General features: G+C 41.0%; 1 protein-coding gene across 1 annotated transcript in view; it reads right to left on the reverse strand.

The window, feature by feature from the left end:
- The window catches only part of mast1a (microtubule associated serine/threonine kinase 1a), a 73451-nt gene that overhangs the window by 18872 nt on the left and 30058 nt on the right, over positions 1 to 24521 (reverse strand). The window contains exons 3-15 of the mRNA XM_030050358.1: positions 21881 to 21969; positions 21409 to 21484; positions 20746 to 20818; positions 17190 to 17350; positions 15417 to 15492; positions 12735 to 12944; positions 12473 to 12574; positions 7091 to 7223; positions 3843 to 3910; positions 3584 to 3660; positions 3057 to 3265; positions 1138 to 1276; positions 92 to 224 (exon numbers count right to left, since the gene is read on the reverse strand). Coding sequence (XP_029906218.1) covers positions 92 to 224; positions 1138 to 1276; positions 3057 to 3265; positions 3584 to 3660; positions 3843 to 3910; positions 7091 to 7223; positions 12473 to 12574; positions 12735 to 12944; positions 15417 to 15492; positions 17190 to 17350; positions 20746 to 20818; positions 21409 to 21484; positions 21881 to 21969 — 1546 coding nt within the window. The remainder of the gene's footprint in view (positions 1 to 91; positions 225 to 1137; positions 1277 to 3056; positions 3266 to 3583; positions 3661 to 3842; positions 3911 to 7090; positions 7224 to 12472; positions 12575 to 12734; positions 12945 to 15416; positions 15493 to 17189; positions 17351 to 20745; positions 20819 to 21408; positions 21485 to 21880; positions 21970 to 24521) is intronic.

A 24521-nucleotide genomic window follows, 5' to 3' on the forward strand; every position in this document is an offset into this window, starting at 1 on the left:
ATAAAGTTATTTCTACCACAGAGTATATAATTCAAAAGCCAGGATCTTACTGGTCAAGCATTTGCTCAAAACTCTACTCCAATTACTGTACCTGTTTATCCAGGAATTCCCTGGCATCCTTCTCTATGTGTCCCTCATACAGGTTGGTGGTGAGGCTCATGAGGCCCATCTTAGACAAGCCGAAGTCTGTCAGTTTGATGTGACCCATGGAGGTGATCAGGAGACTATACGGAGTGAAACAACAGACATGCAACTTCAAATTTCGGGACATCAGTACAATCACTACATCATGGACTATTCAGCCCCCATGTCAGCTAAATGATATGAATGTAACTTTAAACAATTACCTGAAAACCATTTAATTTAAAGGCACATAATAGAGTTTATAGTGCACACTCAGCTGGGTCCCCTATTTTTTATTTAACACTTTCTTGTTATGGTGAGGACCTTGTGATGAAACAAAACTAAGAGTGTTGATAGGGGAAACTACACTGAGTATGTTTAAACACAGTATATAACACAGTTATATACACAGTTTATAACACAGTTGACACTGTTGCAGTTTTTATTAACCAGACAGATCAATTAAAGCAAATACTTTTTTGGTCGTAGCCAGTGGTGGAAAGAGTACTACAAACTGCTGCTCAAGTAGAAGTAGAAGTACTGCTGTAAAAATCTACTGAAGTGAAAGTAAAAAGTAACTCATTTGAAATGTATTCCAGTTACTAAAAGTAAAAGTTACTGAGTGATATTTTTTTAGAAACGATAACTTTGTTAGATGAGATCTCTTCCAGTGAAAATCCAAAAGGACAAGGGCACACAGCTCAGACTAGATTCCTTTGATCGGGAATTTGGAAATTTCAAGAAAAAGTGCACCAAAATATGTAAAGACAGATTACTACTCTACTTTGAATTTATGAAGGTCTAATTCAAAGAGCAGGTAGAAGTACAATGCTTTAGCAAAGGTGTGCTTAAGTAAAAGTAAAATTACTGACTTTTAAAAATGCTCCACAAAGTACACTTACACAAAAAAGCTACTTTATTACAGTAATTTGAGTAAATGTAATTAGTTGCTTTCACCCCTGGTAGTGGCCACTGTGTATTCCTCGCCACAACAGGGGCGTTTTAAACACTCACTTGTCGGGTTTGAGATCTCTATGGACGATGCCATAGTTGTGCAGGTACTCCAAGGCCAAAACAGTCTCAGCAAAGTACATCCTGGCAAGTTCCACAGGTAAAGCCCCGATGTTCTTCAGCAAAGTGGCACAATCCCCTCCTGGGAAAACACAGTGACTTCCCTGGTTATTGCTCAGGTGTGAGTGGACCTCGCTTTTTCCACTCTGTAGTTTTGGACAGCGTCCTTACTTGAGACAGGATTTGATAGAAATGATAGCGACAAACAGCACAAAGTCCAGAGGGTGACGAGATACTGTGGGAGTTGGTCCTTTGCAGAATAATTTCACGATAATATTTGGTGTATATTTATATGTAATTCTGATTCGCATCACTGTGCGCTGTGCTTTTGCACAGGTTACAAAAATTGGGCGTATATGTGTTTAGTCTATTTTGTCTTGACATCCACCTTGGCTGCCGTTAATGCATGTTTGGCAGTGTCATCATGGATGAGTCACTCACACACACAACTACCCTTCATGCCCGAGTGCCTCTGTGCACTAACAGCCAAGGTAAGAAATGCAGTAGCTCTGAGGGTCATAACACTGTACTGAGCTGCCCTCCAGGAAATCCAGTACAACAGGAGAGGAAGATGAATTAGGCTTAAGCAGCAGGGTGAAACAATTGACCTTGTTTCAACATCTACCGCTACGGCCAGGAGAGGCACTTTGACACACATCGTTTGACTTTGTGGCGTGAGTGCTGTTGCAATAGTGAAATAAGAGTCACTCCATCTCATCTGCCCCTCTGGGGATTGAAGATGGTAAAGTGTCAACAGTCGTTCTCTCTGCATTTCACCATAGTGCTTTTTAATTATCTGATGCTGGCACGCGTCTTATGGAGGGCCAAACATAGACATAAAGGACTACGATATTTATATTTACATTTTTGGCATTTTGCTGGCACTCTCATCCACAATTTACAGAAAGGGAGAAACTGGAATAATTTTAGTTCCTTGATCATGGGCATTAATGGCAACCAGTAGAAAAGTGAGTTAGCCTCAAAAGTAAAGCACTAAGACAGCAGATGTAATAAAATATTCCTGCATCAAGAAAAAGGGCAAAAAATGTGCCGTGGGAAATTGGGTTAGACCAATTCATCATTTTTTGAACATCAGCATGTCCATATCTTATAAGTTATTCTTCAGAACTTTTTTAAATGGATAATTTATAATGGTTGACAATATCTCTCATCTTTTTATTTTGCATTTGCAATATTTGTCTTTGTTCATTTTGTTTATTCAAACATGTCATTAAAAAACATGTTTCTTGTTTATTTTTTATTTTTTTATTTTTTTGGCATAGTAATTTTCAAATTTAAAGAGATTTAAAATTAGCACAAAATATTGGACATTGGCAGCTTCAGTTACCAAAAAAAAAAAAAAAAAAAATGTTGGAATAAATGTTGGTCTTTGGGGAAAAAAAAAAAATATCGGCCAAACTGTAATGGGAGAGACACAACAAGAAATGACCAAGTAACCACAAATAAATTTCGAGCGGCCTCATACATCCGAAACTGAAAGCTAACTTTGTGCAAATATTAAAACACAAAAAATGCTGCATTACAATTGAAACTGAAAAAACAATGACAACCCAAATGTATTGCAAAATATGACATAGTGCAAAAATGTGAAGGACAAAGAAATGAGATTTGTATTCAACCTAAACCTCTAGAAACTAAACAAATTTTTAAACAAAGCAGAGGAATTAGAAATTTTCATTTCTTCAGTTTCAATCAAATTGTTAATGATCTGCAATTCTTCATTTGTTGATTTGAACATTAGTGCCACAGCTGTGAACCTAAAATCTACATCTACAAACAGAGGGCTAAAAACACAATAACAAAAACAAAACCAAGGGCATCCTCTAAAAATACTTACTCACCCTCAACGTATTCCATGACCATGCAGAGGTGACGCCGCGTCTCGAAGGAGCAGAACATGGAGACGACGAAGGGGTTCTCGGCGAAGGTGAGGATGTCCCTCTCCACAAAGGCCTGCTGGATCTGGTTCCTCAGGATCAGGTTCTGCTTGTTGATCTTCTTCATGGCGAAACGCTGACGTGTCTCCCTGTGGCGCACCAGGTAGACAGCGCTGAGGGAGGGAGAGAAACGGGAGCCAAAAGGAGAGATTGAGGGCAGTGGCGGGGCCAAAAACAGAAAACGGTCAGTGATCAAACGATTTTCTGGCATGAAAAGAGTTTATGGAGACGAGGGCTTGCAAAAAACATTAGTCGACTACTTCTCTTACGAACAAATTTTATTTCAAACACACTTTTCATTAAAAGGATAATCTCAAAGTGCTACAGGTTTAAAAACTACAAAGATTTAAAATGGGTAGGAGATTTACACATCAATAAAGGGAGATTTTACACATGGATTTAATACAATATATATTCAAAGCACTGCTTACCCGTATGCTCCATTGCTAATCAGTTTGATGGTCTGGAAATCTCCCTCAGTGGGTGGCTTGATGGCTCTCCCTTTTCCCTGGTTCATCAAAATGTTGAGGAATTGTATAATTAAAATCAGCAGAGATGTGGTTTAAATTAGGTGATATTCTCAGATGTCATGGGTTGCTGGTTGATTTTGATGGTGCTGTGCCTGTAGTGTGTGTATTGATGTATGTGTGTGGGCACGTCTACCTGTATGAGTGCGTGCGAGCGTCTCACCTCTGCTGAGTCGTCGGTCTCGGGGGTGTGCGGACCCTCGCTGTCATAGCTGTCGAGGCTCACAATGTCTGTCGAGAAGCATGATAGTTTAAAGGCAAATCCGGTGTCAAAATGAAAACCAAAGGAACATTTGTCTCACCGAAACGCTGAGCCTTTCACGCTGCTCCGAGGAGATAAAATTGAATTTGCAGTGGCTCAAACATCGTTTACAAAACAGCTATTCAAATTTCAAAATAGCCAAAGGGCCAAAAGCGTCACATCATAGAAAAAGAAAAACATGAGAATTAAAATAGCCTCTCCCTATAAATTTTTTCTTGTCTCCTTCAACCCTCCCTCCTCCTCACTTTGTACTTCCCCTCTTTGAGGAGTCTTGGCAGCCTATTTTCAGTGCTCCTGCGCTCTTGTACGTGACAGCTTCTCAAACGCACGATCATAGCTGTGTCTTCTTGAAGCAGTAAAATAAACTGATGACTATTAACTTTGGAGAGGATTACGAAGCCGTTCTCTGTGTGTAAACTTCATGTAAAGGTAACTGAACCAGGGAGCGCTAAACGGAGAAATGACTGTTGTAAACGCCATGTTGTGATTTTACATAAAGTAACGTGACAATAGCCTCTCTGGGGATTAAACGGCGTGAGCGGGCCTATGAATATGAGTGGGTGCCGGCTTGCATGCACTGTATGCATGTGGGCGGAATATAACATGCAACATCAGGATGTAAAGAGTCACACTGGTAGCAGATACTAACAGTGAAAGACCTCGCAGAGTCATATTTCTCCTGAATTCACAGACAAAGGTGCAGCAGTTTATTGTGGACAGTCATCCCGGGCCATTTAGCCCATCAGCTGATGAACAGCTCTTGATGGATTAGCCCGGGACAGCCTGAGCAGATGTGAATTAAGGCCGTGAGTTTGGGGGGGGGCGCGTTGGAGCGACGATGACTAATGAAGGACAGCGATGCCACCGCACAGCCTGCCAGTAAATGAGCCAGCCAGTCCACAATCTGCATCTCAATAAATGTCTTCAGCTTGAACATCCGCCACAGATCTGTAGTGTGTTCCAGCATCTCATTGACTCCATTGTACAGAACTTTTTACGCTGAGGTCTTTCTCTAACGCTCAATTAAACCCCTCTGCTAGACATTTCCTCTATTTTGTCCTTGTCATTGCTGTTTCATTGTTCATTGTTACGTCTATCCTCTTTTATTTCGAATCTTTAACTCTTTATTTGCTTGTTTCTGTTTTTATTTTTTATTTATTTATTTTTTAAATCAATGTATTTCTATGCGTCTGTAGAGCAGTTTGAATTGCCTTGTGTCTGAATGGCGCTATGTAAATAAACTTGCCTTGCAGTACATCCCGATCAACAGACAGTGCCCTTTTTAAGGTCTTATACTTTATTTTTATTTAGCCAGAAAGTTTGTGGTGGTGTTGAAACATTTATGAAGTGTATGGCAATAAATAAAAGAAAAAAAAAAAAACACCACCAAAAACCCCTCTGCTAGACTTTTCTTCTGTTTTGTCCTCATCACTGCTGTTTCATTGTTCATTCTTACTTTGATTGCCTTTTATTTTGAATTGTACTTTTTATGACTGAATCTGATTTTATTCCACACTTACAATCCCTTCATGTTTTATGTGTCTTACAATTGTATTGTGTTTTTGTCTACTTTCCTTTGGTTCAGTTATTCTGTTTTATGTATTATTTTGGAGCATTCAGCTTGCATTTCTTCGTTTGTTTTATCTTCGAAGTTCCTACTGTATTTTCTTTTATGTATTTTATCAATCTATTTTGTCTTCCATCTCCAAGGGATCCCTAGAGCTATGTCGGCTGGAGTCTTGTATGTCGGCTGGAGTCTTGTACTATATAAGTATTAAAACTGCATGTTTCCTGTGGCCATTAATTTTATGCTTATGAACCTCTACTCTTGGTTTTTGGCTCTGGAAAGAAAATGATGCCTTGTAGTACTTATTTTTGAGTCCAGAAATTGAACCTACAAACTGCGAAAAGTCCAGGTGGTTTTGCACCTCGAAGACATTAGTGATTATGCTTCTTTTGTTCTTTTGTCACACCAAAAAATACAAAGCTCTTTGGCACTTCAGCAACATATTGAGGAGTGAAGAATGCGCAGGAGGGGTGAAACTGATGTTTTCTGAGCTTTGAGTCATAACATTAGCCCACTGAATGAGAGGGACACCACCACCGTGTAGGTGTGTGCATGCAGCATGTCTGTGGGAAAGATAAGTGCGTGTGTGTGTGTGTGTGTGTGTGTGTGTGTGTGTGTGGGTGCATGCCCATGAGTTCCGCCATCATTAAAACTACTGACGCCCATTATAAGTCGGAGTTCTCTCACATTTTGACATTCCCTTTAGTGAATGAGTCAGCATGTTGTTCATGTGTAATCTTGTGTAAACACGACATCTCTTGAAGGCAACGAGAGACTGTTTTGAGTGGGAGAGCAATTCACCTTGGGGTTGTAAAAATGCAGATAGTCAGCCCTGAGTGCAGCCACAAAGCGCTCCAAATCGACACGGCTTACAGAATCACATCATTTTTAAATGAGAAAACTACATTAAATTGAGATGAGTTGCCAATTTCACATTTTCTTGGTTATTAGATACATTAGACATAAGGGAAAACTGTTTTGCATAATAGGGGAACTTTTTTATCCAAAAAGGCAGGGGAGAGAGAGGGGATGACATGCAGCAAAAATATGTGGTACACGCTCTCAATGTACAATGACACTGATTTATCACTCTGCAAATGACCAATTTCACTGTTTTTTTTTTTTTTATTTTTTATTGTTTTGTCCTATGTAAGTGTCTGTCGGTCAGTTTTTCATATTGTGGTTTTCACATGTACTGCAAAAAAATCTCCATCTTCTTTTTCTTAAAACAAGTGACAAAATTCTGCCTGCGGGAAGAGATATCCCTCTTGTTTCCAATGCAGTTTCACTTGTTTCAGTAATTTTTCTGGGAACAAACATAAATATGTTGACACAATACAGAATGAGCAGATCAGCCTACTAGCATTAAGAAAATTCTTGAATCAAGTGTAATTTTGAATCATGTAAAGAACAAACTAAGGTACTTTCTCAGTGTTTACATATTTCCAGCTGAGGTTACAAACATATAATAAATCCTGAGGTACTGCATTAAGCGTTTTTTTTTTTTTTTTTAATTGTGCTTATTTCAATCTTTCTTTCCTCCTTGATTGCTTCCATTCCATTTCTCCTTTGTCTCTCTCACCTTCCAGCGGGTCCCTGGTCAGCCCCAACTGGCTGATAATGTAACGAGGGATGTCCGTCTTCATCAGCTGTCCCTCCTTGGCGTGATCCTCTGCTGCCTCCAGGAGATGGTAGAACTCCTCCGGGTTGAACTCCTAGCATTGACGGAGGAAACAGATTGAGATGCTCAGGCTTTGTACAATACACTTGCACCTTGAACTCCTGGAGTCGGTCAAAAACACAAAGTGACGAACAGAATATATTCAATATTCGTTTGGTAGCTCAACAATATGAGCTACAATGACTGACTTGAGCTTGTGGAAGGGGCCGATGAAATACAGAACAGTGTGACACACAAGATACGACACTTAGGATGAGAAGTATGCAAGCTTTCGAATTACCTCAAGTTCAGCATTAATTTTTCCTAGAATGTAGTCTGATCTTAATCTAATTCATCACAGCAGATAAACACAAGGTAAATAAATAACACACAAATAACAAAACTTTTCTGTCTGTATTTGAAGACATCATTAAACATTCATAGCCTGGGCTAGGGGGGGAAAAAAAAGTATGTGAACCTCTAAGATAATGACTTCCATGAAAGAGGGTAATTGGTGTCAGACATTCCAATTATTGTGCTGACATTCAGATATGGGTTAGAGGTGCCCTGCCTAATCAAACAAATCCACAAAGTTTAGTAACCAACTGCCTGCTCTTCTCTTAAAAAAAAAAAAAAAAAAAAAATCTTTGAAGTGAAACATGCCAGATCAAAAGAGACTTCAGAGGCCTTTGGTTGTTAAAGCTCATAAGGCTGGAAAAGACTACAAAAGCATCTCTAAAGATTGGGGCCTCCATCAGTTGACAGTAAGGCAGATAAATGGAACAAATCTAGGAAATTCAGCACTGTCGCTACTCTCTGTGGGACTGGGTATCCTGCAAAGATTGCTGCAAAAGTGCTGTACAAAAAACTCAAGGAGGTGACAAGAAACCCGCGACTGACAGCGAAGGATCTGAAAACATGTCTTACATTCGCTATTGTGTGTTTTCATGCAAGTCCACGACAACACTGCACCAGAGAGGAAATCTCAGGTTTGCTAAAGACCAATTAGATGGTCCAACAACCTACTGGAACAACTTTCTGTGAACTGTTTGGGAAAACTGTACAGGAGCATATAAGTGTAACTGTTGATGATGATTTGTGTTACACAGCGTGAGAGTGGATCTACAACAGGAAGCCTTAAAGGTGCATTATGTAGTTTTGAGAGAGATAGTTGTTTACATTTGCATCTGCTATTATATTTTAATATAATTCTTTGAATCAGCCTGTCTCATTTTATCATACATTCAAAGAAAAATCATTCTGAAGCACTGTAAATTTGGAGACAAAACTTCGGGCCGTGAAATTGTAAACAACAGCAGTAAAATGGTATCTTTTCAGTGTAAGGGACCCAGGTTTTTTTCCTGAGCATAGTGTTTTTGTAAAGTATATTTTCATATACCATTGAATTTTTCCACAACTCATTGTGACATTCTGCACTTGAAGAGTTCATTTGCAAAAACAGATAAAAGCCATTCTTAAAATTAATACACCTTTTTCACTGATACTGCTTGGAGTACACACACACATACACACACACACACACACACACACACACACACACACACACACACAAAGCATGATTTAGGATAATAAAAATGATGCCAGGCTAAATAAACATATAAAAATAGAAATAAATATAAAGTAAATTTTAATAAAATTCCAAAAAGTTTAAAAAGGTTTTAATAAATTCAAATGGAGATATCTGTTTTTACAAATGAGCTCTTCACTTCTAAAGTTATTAACTGGAAATATGAATTTTGTACTGGCCAAATACTAGGTTTATTTATGCCTGTTAAGATTCTGAGGCGTGACAGCAAAAAAACAAAGAGGCTAAAAAGCCTGAAGACTTATCAAAATGCTGAAATAAAATTACAGGTCTTCATTTATTGGCATATGCAGAGTTGCTCCAAAAGTGACTGTTTCGGTCAGGGACTATCATCAGTGGTGCTCACTCACTCACAGAGTGGCACTGATGATAGTCACAGACTGAAACGTTTGCTGCCTCCCTTTTTAATTCACTTTTTGAGCAGCTCTGCACATGTCACTCAAGACTGAAGGCCTGAAATTTGATCTCAGCATCTTTTTTTGGTGGGCAGGTTGTTTTTCATCTTTATAGATGCCTTACTCTCAACCAACTCCCCTAAGACACACTATTTGATGTATTTTGTGAAAGGCAAAGAGTGGACCTTCATCTTTTATGACCTGAGGTGAACCCCTCATGCAACACATCCCAAAAACTCAAACTGTTCTGTAAAAACGAATGGTGTAAAATACCTCCTGTGGCCTAGTCAGCAGCTGCGGGAATGTTGCTGTTAAAGATGTTCTAACACTTCCTAAATCTTTTAGCTTTTTGCTTCCCAGACTGTGTAAACTATCTTCAATACAGACCTGAAAATTGTGTTATTTGTTTATTGAGGTTATGTTTATTGATTACTATAACTTGCATGAAGATCAAACCACATTTTTCAACCCACAGCTTTATGGAGACTGCTTCTCAGCAAATTTGTCAGTGCTCATTTCAAACTGAGAGCATAAAAATCAATTTTATGCCAGTGTTTATATAACGCCACACCATTAGAGTTAATTTAATACTTCTACGTAGTTTTGAACATCTGTGCCGGAGCTGTATACGCTCTATAAGGGAAGAGGCGAATGGTGAATGAGTGCAACCAAAAAAAAATAAATAAATAACAGACAGTTTGTCTTCACTTGCAACATTTTCCTGGTGCCTATACACTCACATGGGAGCTCAAGGAGAGGTTGCAAGGAAAAGAATGATTTCTGACAACCTGAACTAAGTAATACTGACGGGGGCGAAAGCTCTATATTATAGAAAATTACCCCCGCTGACTGACATCCAAAGGAAACTTAGCTGGTGCAGTGACAAAGGATATATGCCCTGCTGATCATTTTAAATGTATATCTTGTGCCACCATATAAATGCATCAAATTTATTCTGAGGGTGTGAACACCTACATATCATGAAACTAGAATTTACTTTCATTACAAGGTACGTAATGAAATACAGCTATGGGGTTGTTAAACAAACACAATCAGAGCAAATACACTTCTAACTTTAAATTGCTTTTGGAAAAAAAAAAACATTCTTCTTTGAAAGAACCTGCCTTTTGTGCTGTCCTGTGGGATTTTGTTTTATTCCTGTTTCTTGAAATAACATTTTGATTAGAAAGCAGAGCCTGAGGCAGCAAGGATCATTTCCTTCCTCCCCGGCTCTCTCATATCTGCTCACCTGACCAGGGAAGAGAGAGAAAATGGAGCAAAGGCATAAACCTCCCTCTCTGATAGCCCGCTCTGCTCTAGGATAATATTCTTGCAGCTAACAGCCCACTGACTGTCTGTGACATTTTCACCATATCAGACCTTGCAACTGACTTGAATGTTAAATGAACTCTATAGGCAAGGGGCAGCAAGGTGTATATCTGTGTGTGTGTGTGTGTGTGTGTGTGTGTGTGTGTGTGTTCTCCCTCTCTCCTACTCTCTATCCAACTCTAACCGCCATGAGGATCTGAAGTCCCCTCCACATCCTGTCTGACCCTATCGACCTCTTCCGACGGTTGCCTCAGCAACGGAAAGATGAGCCAGGGGGCTGAGGGCGGGACCATGCCAATGAAGGACATGGGAGGCCATCAATCAGTGAGCTGAGGTCCAGGTACGTCCGAGCCTCCTGTGTATCAAGAGAGGCTTGTTATCGCCAAGTGAGTTGAGGCGAGCTGTGTACCAACATGGCAAGAACAGGCTCCAAGCTGATTTTATATGCAGCTCAGAAGGCTGACAAGCAGTGGAGGTGGAGCGAATTTTACAGTTTCATTTTAGTCTGAAAAATATCCTGAGGCACTCAGTATATATTCTGTTGTGTTATGTGTATTATGTCTAGCTCAGGGGTCTCTGACTAGTAGCTTGTGAGCCACTGGCAGCTCACAATCAGGTTTTGAGTAGCTCATCAATCGGTTTTACAAAAAAAAAAAAAAAAAGAAAAAGAAAAGAAATAAATCATTGAGTCAATGTGAATGCACCTCGGAAACCCCTTCCCATTTCAGTCCAATCAAATACACAATCCAATCATGCCCTACCCCTCTTCAAACCACAAAACTAAAAGACCATCCAACCAAGCAGCCCTGAAAATATCTGCCTTGTTTTGCACCACATAAATTTGTGAAGCATCTTCTCTCTGATATGGACATCATAAAATCTCAATTCAGAAAAGGGCTGATATATGAACATTTAAATTACTCTATAAGAATGAAAATAAGCAGAAATAGCCTACTCCAGCATGCACTTCTCTTGTGGATTCCATACAGTGACATCAAAATGTGAGAATGAGTGTATGCACCTACAGTATTACACACATGTGCAGCGCAAAATGATGATGAGCTTTGATATGGGAGGTGATGCGATTTCTCATACAATGACTTTTTTTATTTTGATGTCGTGTGAATTTGATGCATTGTAACTTGTCTTGCAACTTGATTCAGTAAATGCTCCTTCAGTGTATCCCTATCAGTGTGCGCTGATTGAATATGGAAACTGAATTAAGCAACTATTTCACAAAGTCCCACTCCCAGCGATGCCATCAGTAACCTCACAGAGCCAGCTGATGTTGCAAAACCATGTGGCCACACTCCAACCCAATCCAACATTATCAGATGCCACAAAACAGCCGGACCAATCGGCATCCTTTGAAGAACTACAGGCATGGATTAGGTCTGAGTTTTCAAACTTTTTCCTGTTGACTTTCCTTGAAGTGATGTGCCTGAGGGACCCTGATATGAGAAGATATTCTGGTTTGTGTTAAGTCTTGAATAATTCAGATTTCATACTTGAACACTGACAAATAGATTCACAGAGATGAGATTAAAACATTAAGCTAAAATAATCACTCAAACATTTTTTATATCATAGCTATTTCTAATGAATTTAATCACAATGAATTTAAACTATTCCTTGTTTTGCTGAGAACCACTTTGAAACCCCTCAAGGGCCCCTCGGGGTCCTCAGATCCCTTTTTGAAAAGCACTGGCTTGGGTGATAACAGCAGAGAGAAGCTTCAGGGCACTGACTTGGAAAAGAGAAATAACGATGTACTCGCTCACTTTCACATCACATGATGATAGTTAGATGAAGTTGATCCAATCACCTGCTATTTATTTTTATAAATGCCCGATGTGGTTGCCCCTTTTCCAAACTGTTTGAACGCAGACTCTGTTTTGTGAAAGGAACAACAACAAAAAAAATCAGAGTACAGCTGTGCCAGGCAGCACCATCAGATGGTGGGATGGGACTCACCAAACACTCCAGGAGCCTGGCTGGACGAGATATGATGATGAAGAGCTTTTTGACCAGCTCGGTGACGAAGGTGAGCTCCGAGCTCTCTGAGCGCTCATAGGCCTGAGAAAGAGACAGGCTGTCAGCCAAAACACTGAAGTTCTGTTAAACGTTTTCACAGGCAATCACTGCCTGTCACGTCAAGTCAAGCCCAGTTTGAGAGGTGTGATATTTGAACTGAGCATTCCCATGCAGCTCCACACTCCCGGCGTGTCAGACTCACATCATGCAGCAGCTTCTCCAGGTTCTCCTGCAGCTCGCAGAAGTAGACGCTGGTAATGAGGCCCTCACGTGATTTGGCCAGGCAGTCCCTGGACAGCTCGGCTATCTGGTGGTGGATGAAGCTCAGGACCCCATCGGCCAGCGGCAGAACACTCTCTGGGGAGTAGCATTGGATGAACTCCGCCAGCCTCTCCTCCATCTGAGCTGTGGCCTAATCCGAGATGAGATAGTGGTTAACAGCCTTATCCTGTCATGCTGTCACAGTCCTGAGATGATGACATCACCTGAGGGATTTCACCTGCAGACCGACCTAAGAGATTACACTAAATTGGTCTTAATAACAAGGAAATGTTTCTGAATTTCCCATGTCTTACTCACAGCCTTATTTGTTTTTGTCATTTCTTATTTGTTTACAAAGACAATCATTACATTTCAGGTGAAATGACCCAAAACTTTGATCATCAAAATTCGGCTCAATATCGAATATTGAATAAGTATTTGTGGTGATATATCATATTTTCTACAATATCATCTCCTCCTGTTGTTGTTCAGTAAATTTAATTTGTGATTACTGCAATGCTTTCTTTCATTCCACCTCTATAGCATGAAGATTACAAAGTGACACTATCAGAGATTATTATCCATTAAGTTTGCTCTCTTTCTGCAGCTGCCTGGCAGCTTTATCACAGCTGCCTCCGATGCTGTAAATTGTTATCGGACATCAGATCCACAGAGTTCAGCATGGGCAAGGCAAGTCTGCAAGTCTGAGACAAACTGCACAGCTTTGGGCTCTGCTTATGGAGCTATTTTGGTAGAGTGAATTATTTTTATTACAGTGACAGTGGATCCAGCCATTTTGGGCCTTCATTCATGCTGTTGGAAACTGAACTGTGTGGGGAGACGGTTGACATAGCTTCACAATGCATTACTGTTAGGGAATACACATATGTAATATAAGTGTGTGTGCTTGTATCTGTACACACTCGCATACGGGTGACATATATACCCAGGTGCCACTTAATTAGACACACCTAGCCGTTTACGCAAACAACTCGCTCTCCTCTGGACACTGAGTTAAATCGCTGTGACTCAGAATATTAATAATCAGAGTTGAGAGGTTGAGCTCCTGTGTGGCTGAATATAAAAACTGCCACGCCACATGATCTTAATGATTTTGAACAAGGTATGATCAGTGCCAGGCTGAGTCTTGCATGTCAGATGTGGCCGACACTCTGGCATTTCCATACACTGCAGCGTCTCCTGAGAACGGTGCGATAAGCAACAATTCATGTCCCATCCTGTGTGAAAAAAAAAATACCCTCTTGATAATAGAGGTCAGAGGAGAACAGCAAGACTCATTCAAGCTAAGATTATGAAAACAGTAGCTCACTTCAACAGTGGTCTGCAGAAGGAAACCTTAAAGTAGCTGGCAGCGGCAGCAGAAGAGCATGTTGGGTGAGACAGTGAGGCTACAGTGGGAACTTCATCTAAAACTGTACAACTGAGGGGTGCAAAAATATGTCCTGGCCCAACAAATCCTAGTTTGCAGTCAGAATTTCACATGAACTGCTCCAGTCCATGGATGCATCCTGCCTGATGTAAACAGCACAGTGGGGCTACAACAAAAGATTATTTTCATTGGCAATTAATCTAATGCTTACTTTTTTTTTATTTTTCAGTTGATCATTTCATCTATAAATGTAAAATGGGAGTTTGCACATAAGCTCTCAAGTTTCCAGCCCTAAATTACAAAGACAGCAAGATGTCACTAAATTCATGGTGATACATCTTTGGCTTGGACGCCACCAGTTATCCAAGAGCAAACTCTATTTCAAATAGTCTAGACATGATTACGTTAATTTTTTCTGTGCTTTGTTATTGCAGAATGAATAAAATCTTGACTCTGCAGTGCAGTGTGCCAGTGCTCAGCTCAGTGAGTGCACAGACTCTCCAACATAGATCTGTAAATGCATTTTTGTGCAATAAACTGACAATAAAATACAACAACACAAGTATAAAACAATACCAGGTAAAGGAGTCACAAGATCTATAAATATGACCTTTAGTTTGACCAGCATCCAAAAAACTCCCAAAGCATCAATTTCATAATGATATGAAACAGAGAGAAGCAAGCAAACCTTAGAGATTGTGAAACAGTTGCTTGGAATTTTTATTAATCAACAAATAATCAACTACCAAAAGTATAATGCATTTATTTTGTGTCAACCAACTAATCAACTGACTGACTGATCATGTCAGTGATACAGCACAGGTTGGTGGTGATGCTGTAATGATATGGGATATGTTTGCATAGCTGACATTAGGCCTATTAGCACCAGTTGAACAGTCACAATCTGCCCTTTTCAAATTACATCAGGATAATCTGCCATCAATTAAAGATAGCTCTAAGAGATCAAAGTGTGTTAAGTTGACTCCAGTGGCTTGCACAGTCTCCATCCCAACACATCGTAGAGCAGAATATACTGTAGGGACGAGGTGGAACAGGATGGTCGCAGCATGAAGTGAATCCAGGCTCTGAAGAATGTATGCTATTCTGGGGGCAAACAACCCTACCTGCTACTACTATGTGTATCTATAAAGGTCACTGTGTGCTCGTGGATATGTTTGGAAGTGTGTGTATACACACAGTATACACCTGTGCATTTGTTTGTGTGAAGCTGACCTTGGGGAAGCGCTCTTTGTAGACATGGTTCATCATCACTATTTCATTGTCATAGCAGGATGGAGAGCGCCCCGGGCTGAAGAGAGACAAACACAGAGAGAAGGAGTGTAATACATAAAAGGATGACAGAGAAAATGAAAGAGGGGGAGAATGAGCCAAACAGACAGTGAAGGGAGAGAGTGAGAGAGAGTGAGAAAGAGAGAGAAAGAGAGTGAGAGAGATATTCAATTCTGCATTTTTCACTTGATCGCTGGAATAATTCACAGCTTCGCTGCGTCTGTCCATCCTGTCTGTGCATTATGCTAATCGACCAATCAGAAATTCAGTGCACTCCGTCTCTCTAATGGAACCAGTGGCGTCTCCACTCCTCATGCCACGCTCCTCAGTCACAAGTATGGATGCAGACATTAGAGACAAGCACATACACAAACAGAGTCTCTCTCTCTCTCACACACACACACGTGCACACACACACACACACACACACACACACACACACACACACACACAAGCAAACAGACATAAAGCAGAAGCAAAACCCATTTTCAGCCCCAATAAATCCACAAATAATAAAAATACAACTATTTTACATAACAGAGCCGAGACAACAGACACTGAGCTGGTTTGGTTTGGCATTCAGTTCACAAATGGAAAGGATATTATTAAAAGATATTTCCTGGGCAAACACATTACAGTTTAGCTTGGTAGTATAATACAATGTGATTTGTGATAAGGAGGCGGGTCACAGTACACAGTAAGGCCATTCTGTAGGTTGAAGTGCCACTGTAACAGCAATGAGGGTATTATCTAGGCCAGCAAATGCTGAGGAGCTTAATATGAAAACTGAATACTGATGAGCGGTGACTTGTAGTATGTAGTTAGTAAGGACATGCGGCATCTAGAAGGGCGACTATAATAGGTACCGCTGAAGGGACTGTACAGGGAGTTGAGGACTCAGGAGACTCGAGCTAATGGAGAGACACGTCTACTCTAGAGACGCCCCAAAGCACTGGAGGGCGGAGAGCACTGATAATAATAGTGAGGAAAACTCTAGAAGCAATAGGAACATGTAGCACACATGCAAAAGATGAAACACTAGACAGAAAGTAGTGCGCAGAATTATGCAGATTTATGAAAATAAAAACAAACTTGTTGTGGACCCAGTCTGATATTTTCATGGCTGCTGAAACAGGTGACCCTGTTTAGAAATGTGAAGTAGAAGAAGTACAATTAATCAGACCGGATTAGAGGAAAGATTTCGAGTTATAATAGTTACAGAAAGTCCAATTGACAATCCGATTCTTCATCATAGAGAACTGAGAATTTTGAGGTGAATCACAAGAAGCCTTGTTGTACTTCTCCATATAATAGTTTTTCTCCTGCCCCCAGACAAGGAATCTCCTTTTAATTCCCTACATGTCAGGGACTGCTTGTCAGGGATTGCTGAAAATCCTTGCACACTGACTTGACATTGAAAGTTTTAGTCTGCTTGTTTTTCTTTATCCAAAATCAATGGTTTAAATGATAAATTATGAATGCACTTCATTTGACAAGCAGAATGTCACAGTGCTGTTTTATTTGTTATTGAGTAAGTGCTTAAAGCTATTCTGGGTCTATTTCCTGCTACTATACAGTCAGAGCCATTGCAGGAGTCATTTAATATTGCAGGAATGGTGTGGTAGATTCTTCAGTGTCAAAGCAGGCTTAATGACAGGTGGAGGAACTTGGCTACCACAGGGCTGCATCTCTCCCTCTGACTGTGTGCAGTCTTACCTGAGGCTCCGGGAGCGAGGGCGGACGTGTGGCGAACGACGGCCGCCATCATCGTCAGTGATGCTCTCGGTGCTGCCAAAGTGCTTGGACAGGAAGTGCAACTCATCCATGGTTGGCTGGAAGGGCAGCTGGTGCAGACGCTCCTGAGATGAACTTGACGACTGGTGAAAGACCAGAGACACAGAGGCAAGGTTGAAAAGTGAAATCGAACAGCACTTGATTTGATTTTTTTCTTTTTTAACAAGCCTTTGTTGTACCTTCAAAATCAATAGCCCATTTAAAAATAGAAAGCAAGTGATGGGATGGGGGAAAAAAGGACAAACAGTACAAAGACAACAGAGAGGAGAAACATTCAACTGATGTGGTGACAAGCTACAGAGAGAAGAGAAGAGAAGAGAAGAGAAGAGAAGAGAAGAGAAGAGAAGAGAAGAGAAGAGAAGCAATTAGAGAAAGAGCACAAGGTGTATCACAATGTGAGTAGGTGGAAAGACGAGAAACAATGAAAAAGTTAAAAGTTAAAAGGATACGGAGGGAAAATGGGGATATGGTGAAACAAGGCAAATATCCAGAAGGAGAAAATGGGGGAGGAGAAACCAGAATAATGCAGACTGAAAAACAATCTGAGGAAAAGACTGCAGGGAATGAAAAAAAATCACCCCCAAGTACAAGTTGACTCCAGGCTTAAGAGTCTGTTGCCTCAGGGGGTTAATGGCACTGCTCTTAAACAAAAGACTTTTTCTCCAGCACAGCAGGAAAAACCAGTCGAGATCAATGGAAGGCTTAATGAACACATCTCCCCATAGGACTCCACGGCTGGCTTTGGCCACACAATGATTTCGCTATGAAATCCATTAGAAGCTCAATTCAGGTCATAGCTGCTTGCAGGCTGCAGAAGGCACTGAAATGATTGTGTTGCAAATGCAGAAAGGCCAGTCCACAGAATCAATTAAGAACTTCCCTGATATGATGAGAAATGGAGAGGGATGTGTAGGACATGCATAGAGACTGGGGAATATGTGACCGGCTTTAATTGATGAGGAAAATATTTCACATATAAAATCTATTTTTCTTCTTTTTTGCAATTACAATCTGCAGTCTGCTAGCCTCGCATCCCTCCATTTTCACCGCTTTCCATGTCCTCCTTTTCCACTGCAGTATTTCTGTTTTTTGCATAAATTTGTCTCACGTCTACCTCTTCTCCTAGGTATCCCCACCACACACACATACACACACACCTCCTTCTTTCATCTGTTCTGTTCAGTATGCAAGGGTCCTGCTGTAACTAATCAAGCAAGTAATGGGCCATGTACAGTAAGAATGAGGGGAGCGCTGAAACATGACGTTTGTGTGGGAGGGAGCGAAAAGAAGGGGCAGTGATGAAGACAGAGAAGATTGGGGAGAGTCGGTTCGGGGCTGTCAGCTTCACAGCTTCAACCTCAAGCACGAGCCAAGAGGTTGATGAGTATGCGCCTCGGGAAGGTGGGAGGAACAGAAGGAATGGCGTTCAGGACAGCACAAACGACGTACACACAGTGCATTAAGAGTCGAAATGCCTCCTGCGCCCAAGTTTCCGACAAATCCAGGTCCATTTCTCAAATGAACTATTTACTAAATGGGCCATGCTAAAGTGTTCATTTCTCTGGGTAGTCTCTGTCTTCAAAAACACCTTTCATTCAGACACAAGTGAACAATTCTATCATTTCTCCATCTGCTCCCGAACAGGCCTTTCCCTCACTCACTTTGTATTTGTCTATGTCCCCCCCTCTTTCTTTTATCATCCATCTCTCTCTCTCTCTGGGGAGACAGTGATGGATAGAGAAATAGATACCATAACAGTTTGTGACTGCAAGGCAGTTCTAAAGATTAGTTAGGCTACACATCTTTTCTATTACCCTTCCTCCTGTTTTCAGCGGGGCCAAGTCATCAGCTGCAGATAAAACAGGTTGATCATATCTAAGCAACCGATTAGTTATTTTTAGTTCTGTTTTCCATGGGAGAGATGCTGACTGGCGCTAGAGTACTAGTATTATACTAGTATTCTGTGTCAAGTACAAAGTCAAATGAACACAGGTGAACGTGTGTGTGTGTGTGTGTTTGTTTGTTTGTGAGTGTGTATTCATGTGTGCGGATGGCATTTAGCTGCTAGTGTGGCATGTAATCGTTTCAAAGCAGAATGAAACAGCAGTAGAACATCTAACTTCACAGAACATGGATTTACAAGCAGCATAGTGCATACTGATTATATGTATGATAATATATGCAAATGAGTTCTTACAATGAAATGCATATTCATGTACAGGATACAAAACGACGGTTACGACATCGTAACCCTAGTTCTACAAGCTCAGGCGGAGCCCTCTACTAATGGGTAATAGCTCTCCTCCAATCACAAGCATGGACTAGCTCAGTGAAATTTACGTACATGCTGTCGGCCAATCAGGACGGCCTACCTAGCGTGTGCGTGGTCTGCACAGTATATAAGGCCACGTACCAAGGGCATGCAGGGCGTAGACTCTGCCGTGCATCTGTCCACAACAAAACAACCGAGAGGGTCCCTTCCTGCCTTCCTATGTCCCCAATTGTTATGACATCCCCGCCACTAACGCCCATCCCAGCATGTTCCCTGCCGAGACACTCAAAGCAGTTCAAGTGCGGGTCGGCAATCAGGCAGGGCAGGACGGTCTGAAGCGACTCACTTCTGCTGGACTTGAATCGTCACATCTCAGTGAGCCGTCCTCACCATTTGCTGACAAAGAAAGCCTGTAGCTTTGTATGTAGCTTCATATACAGCAGGCTGTCCCGATTGGCTGATTACGTTTATTTTAATTGCAGTGAGCTAGTCAGTGTGTGCGATTGGAGGAGAGCTATTATTCACATAGTCCAGTAGAGGGCGGAGCCTTAGCAATGGATAAAAAAATCTAAAATGTCCCTAAAATAGGTATGATGTATTTATTTTCATGAGTTATGCAGCTAGAATCAGGAGAAAAGAAAGTGTGAACTCTTCTCTTGTTCTTTCAGAGCAATAACAACTACAACATTATAAAGTGTTTTCTTCATCATGAGTTTATACTTGTCACGTCATGGTGAAGAAAACTTGCGGGAAGTCATCTAGTTAAACAAAATAAACACTGCAGACGTCCCAATTTGTACTTTAGTCAGTGCATGTTAATACACTGTGGAAACAAAATAAAAACTATCTGTGGAAACAAGCTATCTGTGGAAACAAAAGCTATCTGTGGAAACAAAATAAAAACTACAGAAGTCACAATCTATACTATAGTCAATGCATGTATCAGCCCAGTCCTGATACTGTGTTTTGCTGCAGTTTGAAAAGCACAAGTTTTGTGTTACAGGAACATACCTTGTCAGCTCATTTGAGAGAGAATAGGCTGCAGGGCTGATGCAGTACTAACTCAAAATAGATGCAAGAATGATGCATATTTGTTGACAATACAGTTGGTGCTACTGTAGTCAAATTTGTAGTATCTGTAGTCAGTGTTGGTAACCTGTAAAATTTTGTTTGCAGGCATACATGAGAGCATGTATACACGTTTACCGTTGAACTGGGTGTATTGGTGCCATATCCTGAGGAAGGCAGAGAAGCCAGGGACCATCTCCGACCATCAGCCCTGAAGCAAGTAATAAAAAAAATAACAGTGGAGAAAGAAGAAAATAAATGTTAGAATCACACAGAATGAAGGCTATTTCTCTCAATCACTTCCAACAGCCAGAGCTCCAATTTCAGACTCTATTTTTGTCTTTCCCGACAACACAAATACTACAGCAATCCCACCACGCTTACTTCCTTTCAATCTAGCCAATTACACTTTGGCTCCTTTCATTCCACTCTTCCCTCAGGCTTTTTCTAGCCACCGCTGTGTCTGACACTTTGTCTGAGTGACTGATGAGGGATACGAGTTTGGGCAAAATCCTGGCACCTCGCTATCCATCCATCTCTGCCTGCTGTCATGCTGCTGTCACACGGGTGCAGCTGCTGGGTGAGAGCAGAGCGCCACAGAGGCTAGGGAATAACTTTTCACCTGATTGGCGGTATAAGTAACTCCACTTTCACTTTGTATTTATGGGTGAGTGAGTATTTACAAATAACCACATGAAAAATTTTGCTTGGTGTGAGGGGGTAAAAATAATATTGAACAATTATATCCTTAAAAACTTCTGTTTGTGTGAATCTGCATGTGAATAAAGGAGGAATGCCAACCTTCTGGAGGAGGCGAAGGAAAAGTGGGCAGGTCCACTAGGTGAGAAGTTGCGTGGGCTGTCCAATGGACTGTTTCCTGTTGAAATACATATGCACATGGAAAAACAGAAAATAGACTTTGTGGAATAATGACAGGATAATGAGCCATAAATCATGATTTAAACAACTACTTTAAACACAGCTCCATTTCATTCAGTCAACCATATGCTGAAGGGAACATTACTTTCCAAGTAGCCAATGCTCAGAATAATTTGAGGGCCCATTTTAATCTTCCTGCAAGCAGCCAGTAATCCAGCCTTTGAAAAACACGGCTCTTCAGTACAATGAAAGCAACACGACTGTGAAGCCTACTTCCAAGACACTTAAACTAAGTACTCTGTGTTGGGCACTTCATGCTTGACATGTAAGAGGCTTTATTTTCCCATAATACAATATAATCTTACATATTTACCCCAACACTTTTTATACCTACCTAAGTGTCCGGGCAGTGGGGAGTGCGGTCGAGGCAGAGTCGGCGACGTGCTAGTCAGGATGAGGCTTTTCCTGTTACTTGTTCGGCAACTAGAACACACACAAACACAAACAGCACATCAGTATCGGTCTGCTTTTCAGGCAGCATCAGTGCCAGACAGACTTGACTAGGTGTGTGTGTGTGTGTGTGTGTGTGTGTCTGTCAGGTCATAATACAGGGCTTTATTGAAGTCAGGCCACCCAAGGGAAAGAGCAACAGCAACAAAGACTTTTAATTTCCTCCAGGCCCAGCCTTGAGATGACTGCTGTCATGCAAGATAATGACAACACTGAAGAACGAGAATGAGAGAAAGAGAGAGAGCAACAAAGAGCGAGAGAGAGAGGATAGGTACAGACCATATGATGAGGTTATTCTATATTGCTGTACCCGCTCTCGTTTTGAGGACTGAACGACTTCACAAACAAAAACCACACGCAGACACACACTTCTCATTCTCTCACAAAGTGCCATGGAAACAGTCTGTAAAGTGAAAAGTGGATTCTTCAGGTGTTATTTTCAGGTGTGTATTGGGGTTTGTGCATACACTGCAAAAAATCTCCACTTTAACAAGTCATTTAGCCTCATAGTTTTACAATCTTTATTTTATTTATTTATTTATTTATTTATTTTTAAAGAAGTGATGAAAATCAGACAGTGGCTACGGACAGATAATCCCACTTGTCTCCAAAGCAGTTTAGGGATATTCCTGGGAACAAGAGTAAATATGTTGAAACAAAGCAGAATAAGGCACATCAGCCCCCTAGATTCAAGAAAATGGCCCTTGATTCAAGACAATTCTGGAAAATCGTTGGTTAGCAGTGGAAACAAGTAGGATTTATTGTATCGATCCTACTGGCACTTTCTTTTTTTTTTTTTTGAGACACCATGTCTGATAAACAGTGCTGCAAAGCTTGCTCCACATTGCATCAGCTAGCATGCCGCTCCATCTCTATGCAGGTACCCAGTACAGTAAATCACATCCGTGCGCTCAATATTAAAAAGGCGGGTGCACACGCACACTATACACTGCCTCATGTTCTGTGATGGAGAGGACATTTTCATAATGCACTGATGCATTTGAAATAAAAGGTTAAGACAATATCTATAATCTATATGCCCTCCTCTTCCACTCCACCTACGTCCATCCCACCTTCTTCATCGCTCCCTCATTTTTATGTCAGACTTCAGCAGTTGTTCCTAACACCGTGAGACATCAAACCCCTGGCAGGAATTTATCAGTGGCAGCTTTGCCTCTGCGGGCGCCAGCCGAGGAGAGCCTGTGCTCAGCCTTGCAGAACAGAAGAGGAGCATATTGAAATATTTAAGAGAAATGCATTAGGTTTGGACAGAGGACTGGAAGTGGCTTAACACCATCCCTTGCTAAAGCTCTCAGAAGACGAGAAGACAGGAGAGAGGGAGAGGGGGAGAGGGAGAGGGGAGCACAGAGGAGTAATGGAAAAGGAGAGGGAGAAGGAGAGGAGGAGAAGAAAGGCACAGAGAGGGAGAATAGAGACAAGTTGGAGGTGCACAGTCTTGCCACAGCCTTCGCCACCCTCTGACGTCCTATTTCTGTGTTGTGTTCTGTCACCTCTTCTTTCCTGTCCTGTCTTTGCACTCACAAACCTGCTTGAGATCTTTTTTTTTTTCATTTCGCTCTGTCCTTAACCAGCTCCCTCAAATCCATGTTTCCAGTTCTCCTCCTTTTTCCATCACAGTTCAATCACTTGATCATACGATATTCAAGCTTGATAATCTTCAATCTGCATTATATGCTCATTTTTTTCTTTACTACTGATTCATCACAGCAGAGAATTGTCTAAAAGCTGGGGATTCACTTTCTTCTTAAGTGAAGTGTCCAATATAACATGATGGAAGGCACATATTAAGAAGGATTCATCTTCCCTGCCTTGATTCTTTTTTTCTCTGTGCTCATTATTCTCAATACCCCCCCCCCCCAATTCTCTATAACTCATCGCTCACTTCTCTCTCCCTTCTTCCTTCTTCTTCCTTTTTCTCTTTGTCTGACGATGTGACTTCGTTCTCCATCTCTTATCCTCTTCTTCCAAATTAACTCTCTGAACCATCTTGACTTCACATTAATTCTTTCACTTATTCATCATTCACTCTGCCTCCATCTCTCTTCCCCTCCTCCTTTTCGGGGTTAGAGAGTTGATTAAACCATTAAAAAACAGTCACATTCAGAATAAAAGACCCACTAGGGGAAAACAATCTAATCTTCCCATTCAGCCAGAGGCCTCTTACAAGCACCATGCTTTATAACGTTATTATCTTGAATGAATGCTGAATAAGGGCATCTTGCCCGAAGCATTTGTACAGTAATAAAAAGTTAACTATGAGTGCCGTTCTTTACACTCCTTCAGCCAGCCACATATTTATCACCAGTAAAGGTCACATTAAGAGCCCTGCTACTTACCAATACTCTGGAGCTACAAGGAGCAAATGGTTAGTTCTGGCAGTGTGGCACTTGTCCAACTTAAAAGCAGCATGGTGAAAAAAAATATTTTGTTAAAGTGCTGTAATTTGCTTCTTTCGTGTGCCAACTTTCCCTCAACCAAACCTGTTGACTTACTTCCACCTCTGT

The sequence above is a fragment of the Myripristis murdjan genome, chromosome 1 (assembly GCF_902150065.1).
Source record: "Myripristis murdjan chromosome 1, fMyrMur1.1, whole genome shotgun sequence".
Lineage (NCBI taxonomy): Eukaryota > Metazoa > Chordata > Actinopteri > Holocentriformes > Holocentridae > Myripristis > Myripristis murdjan.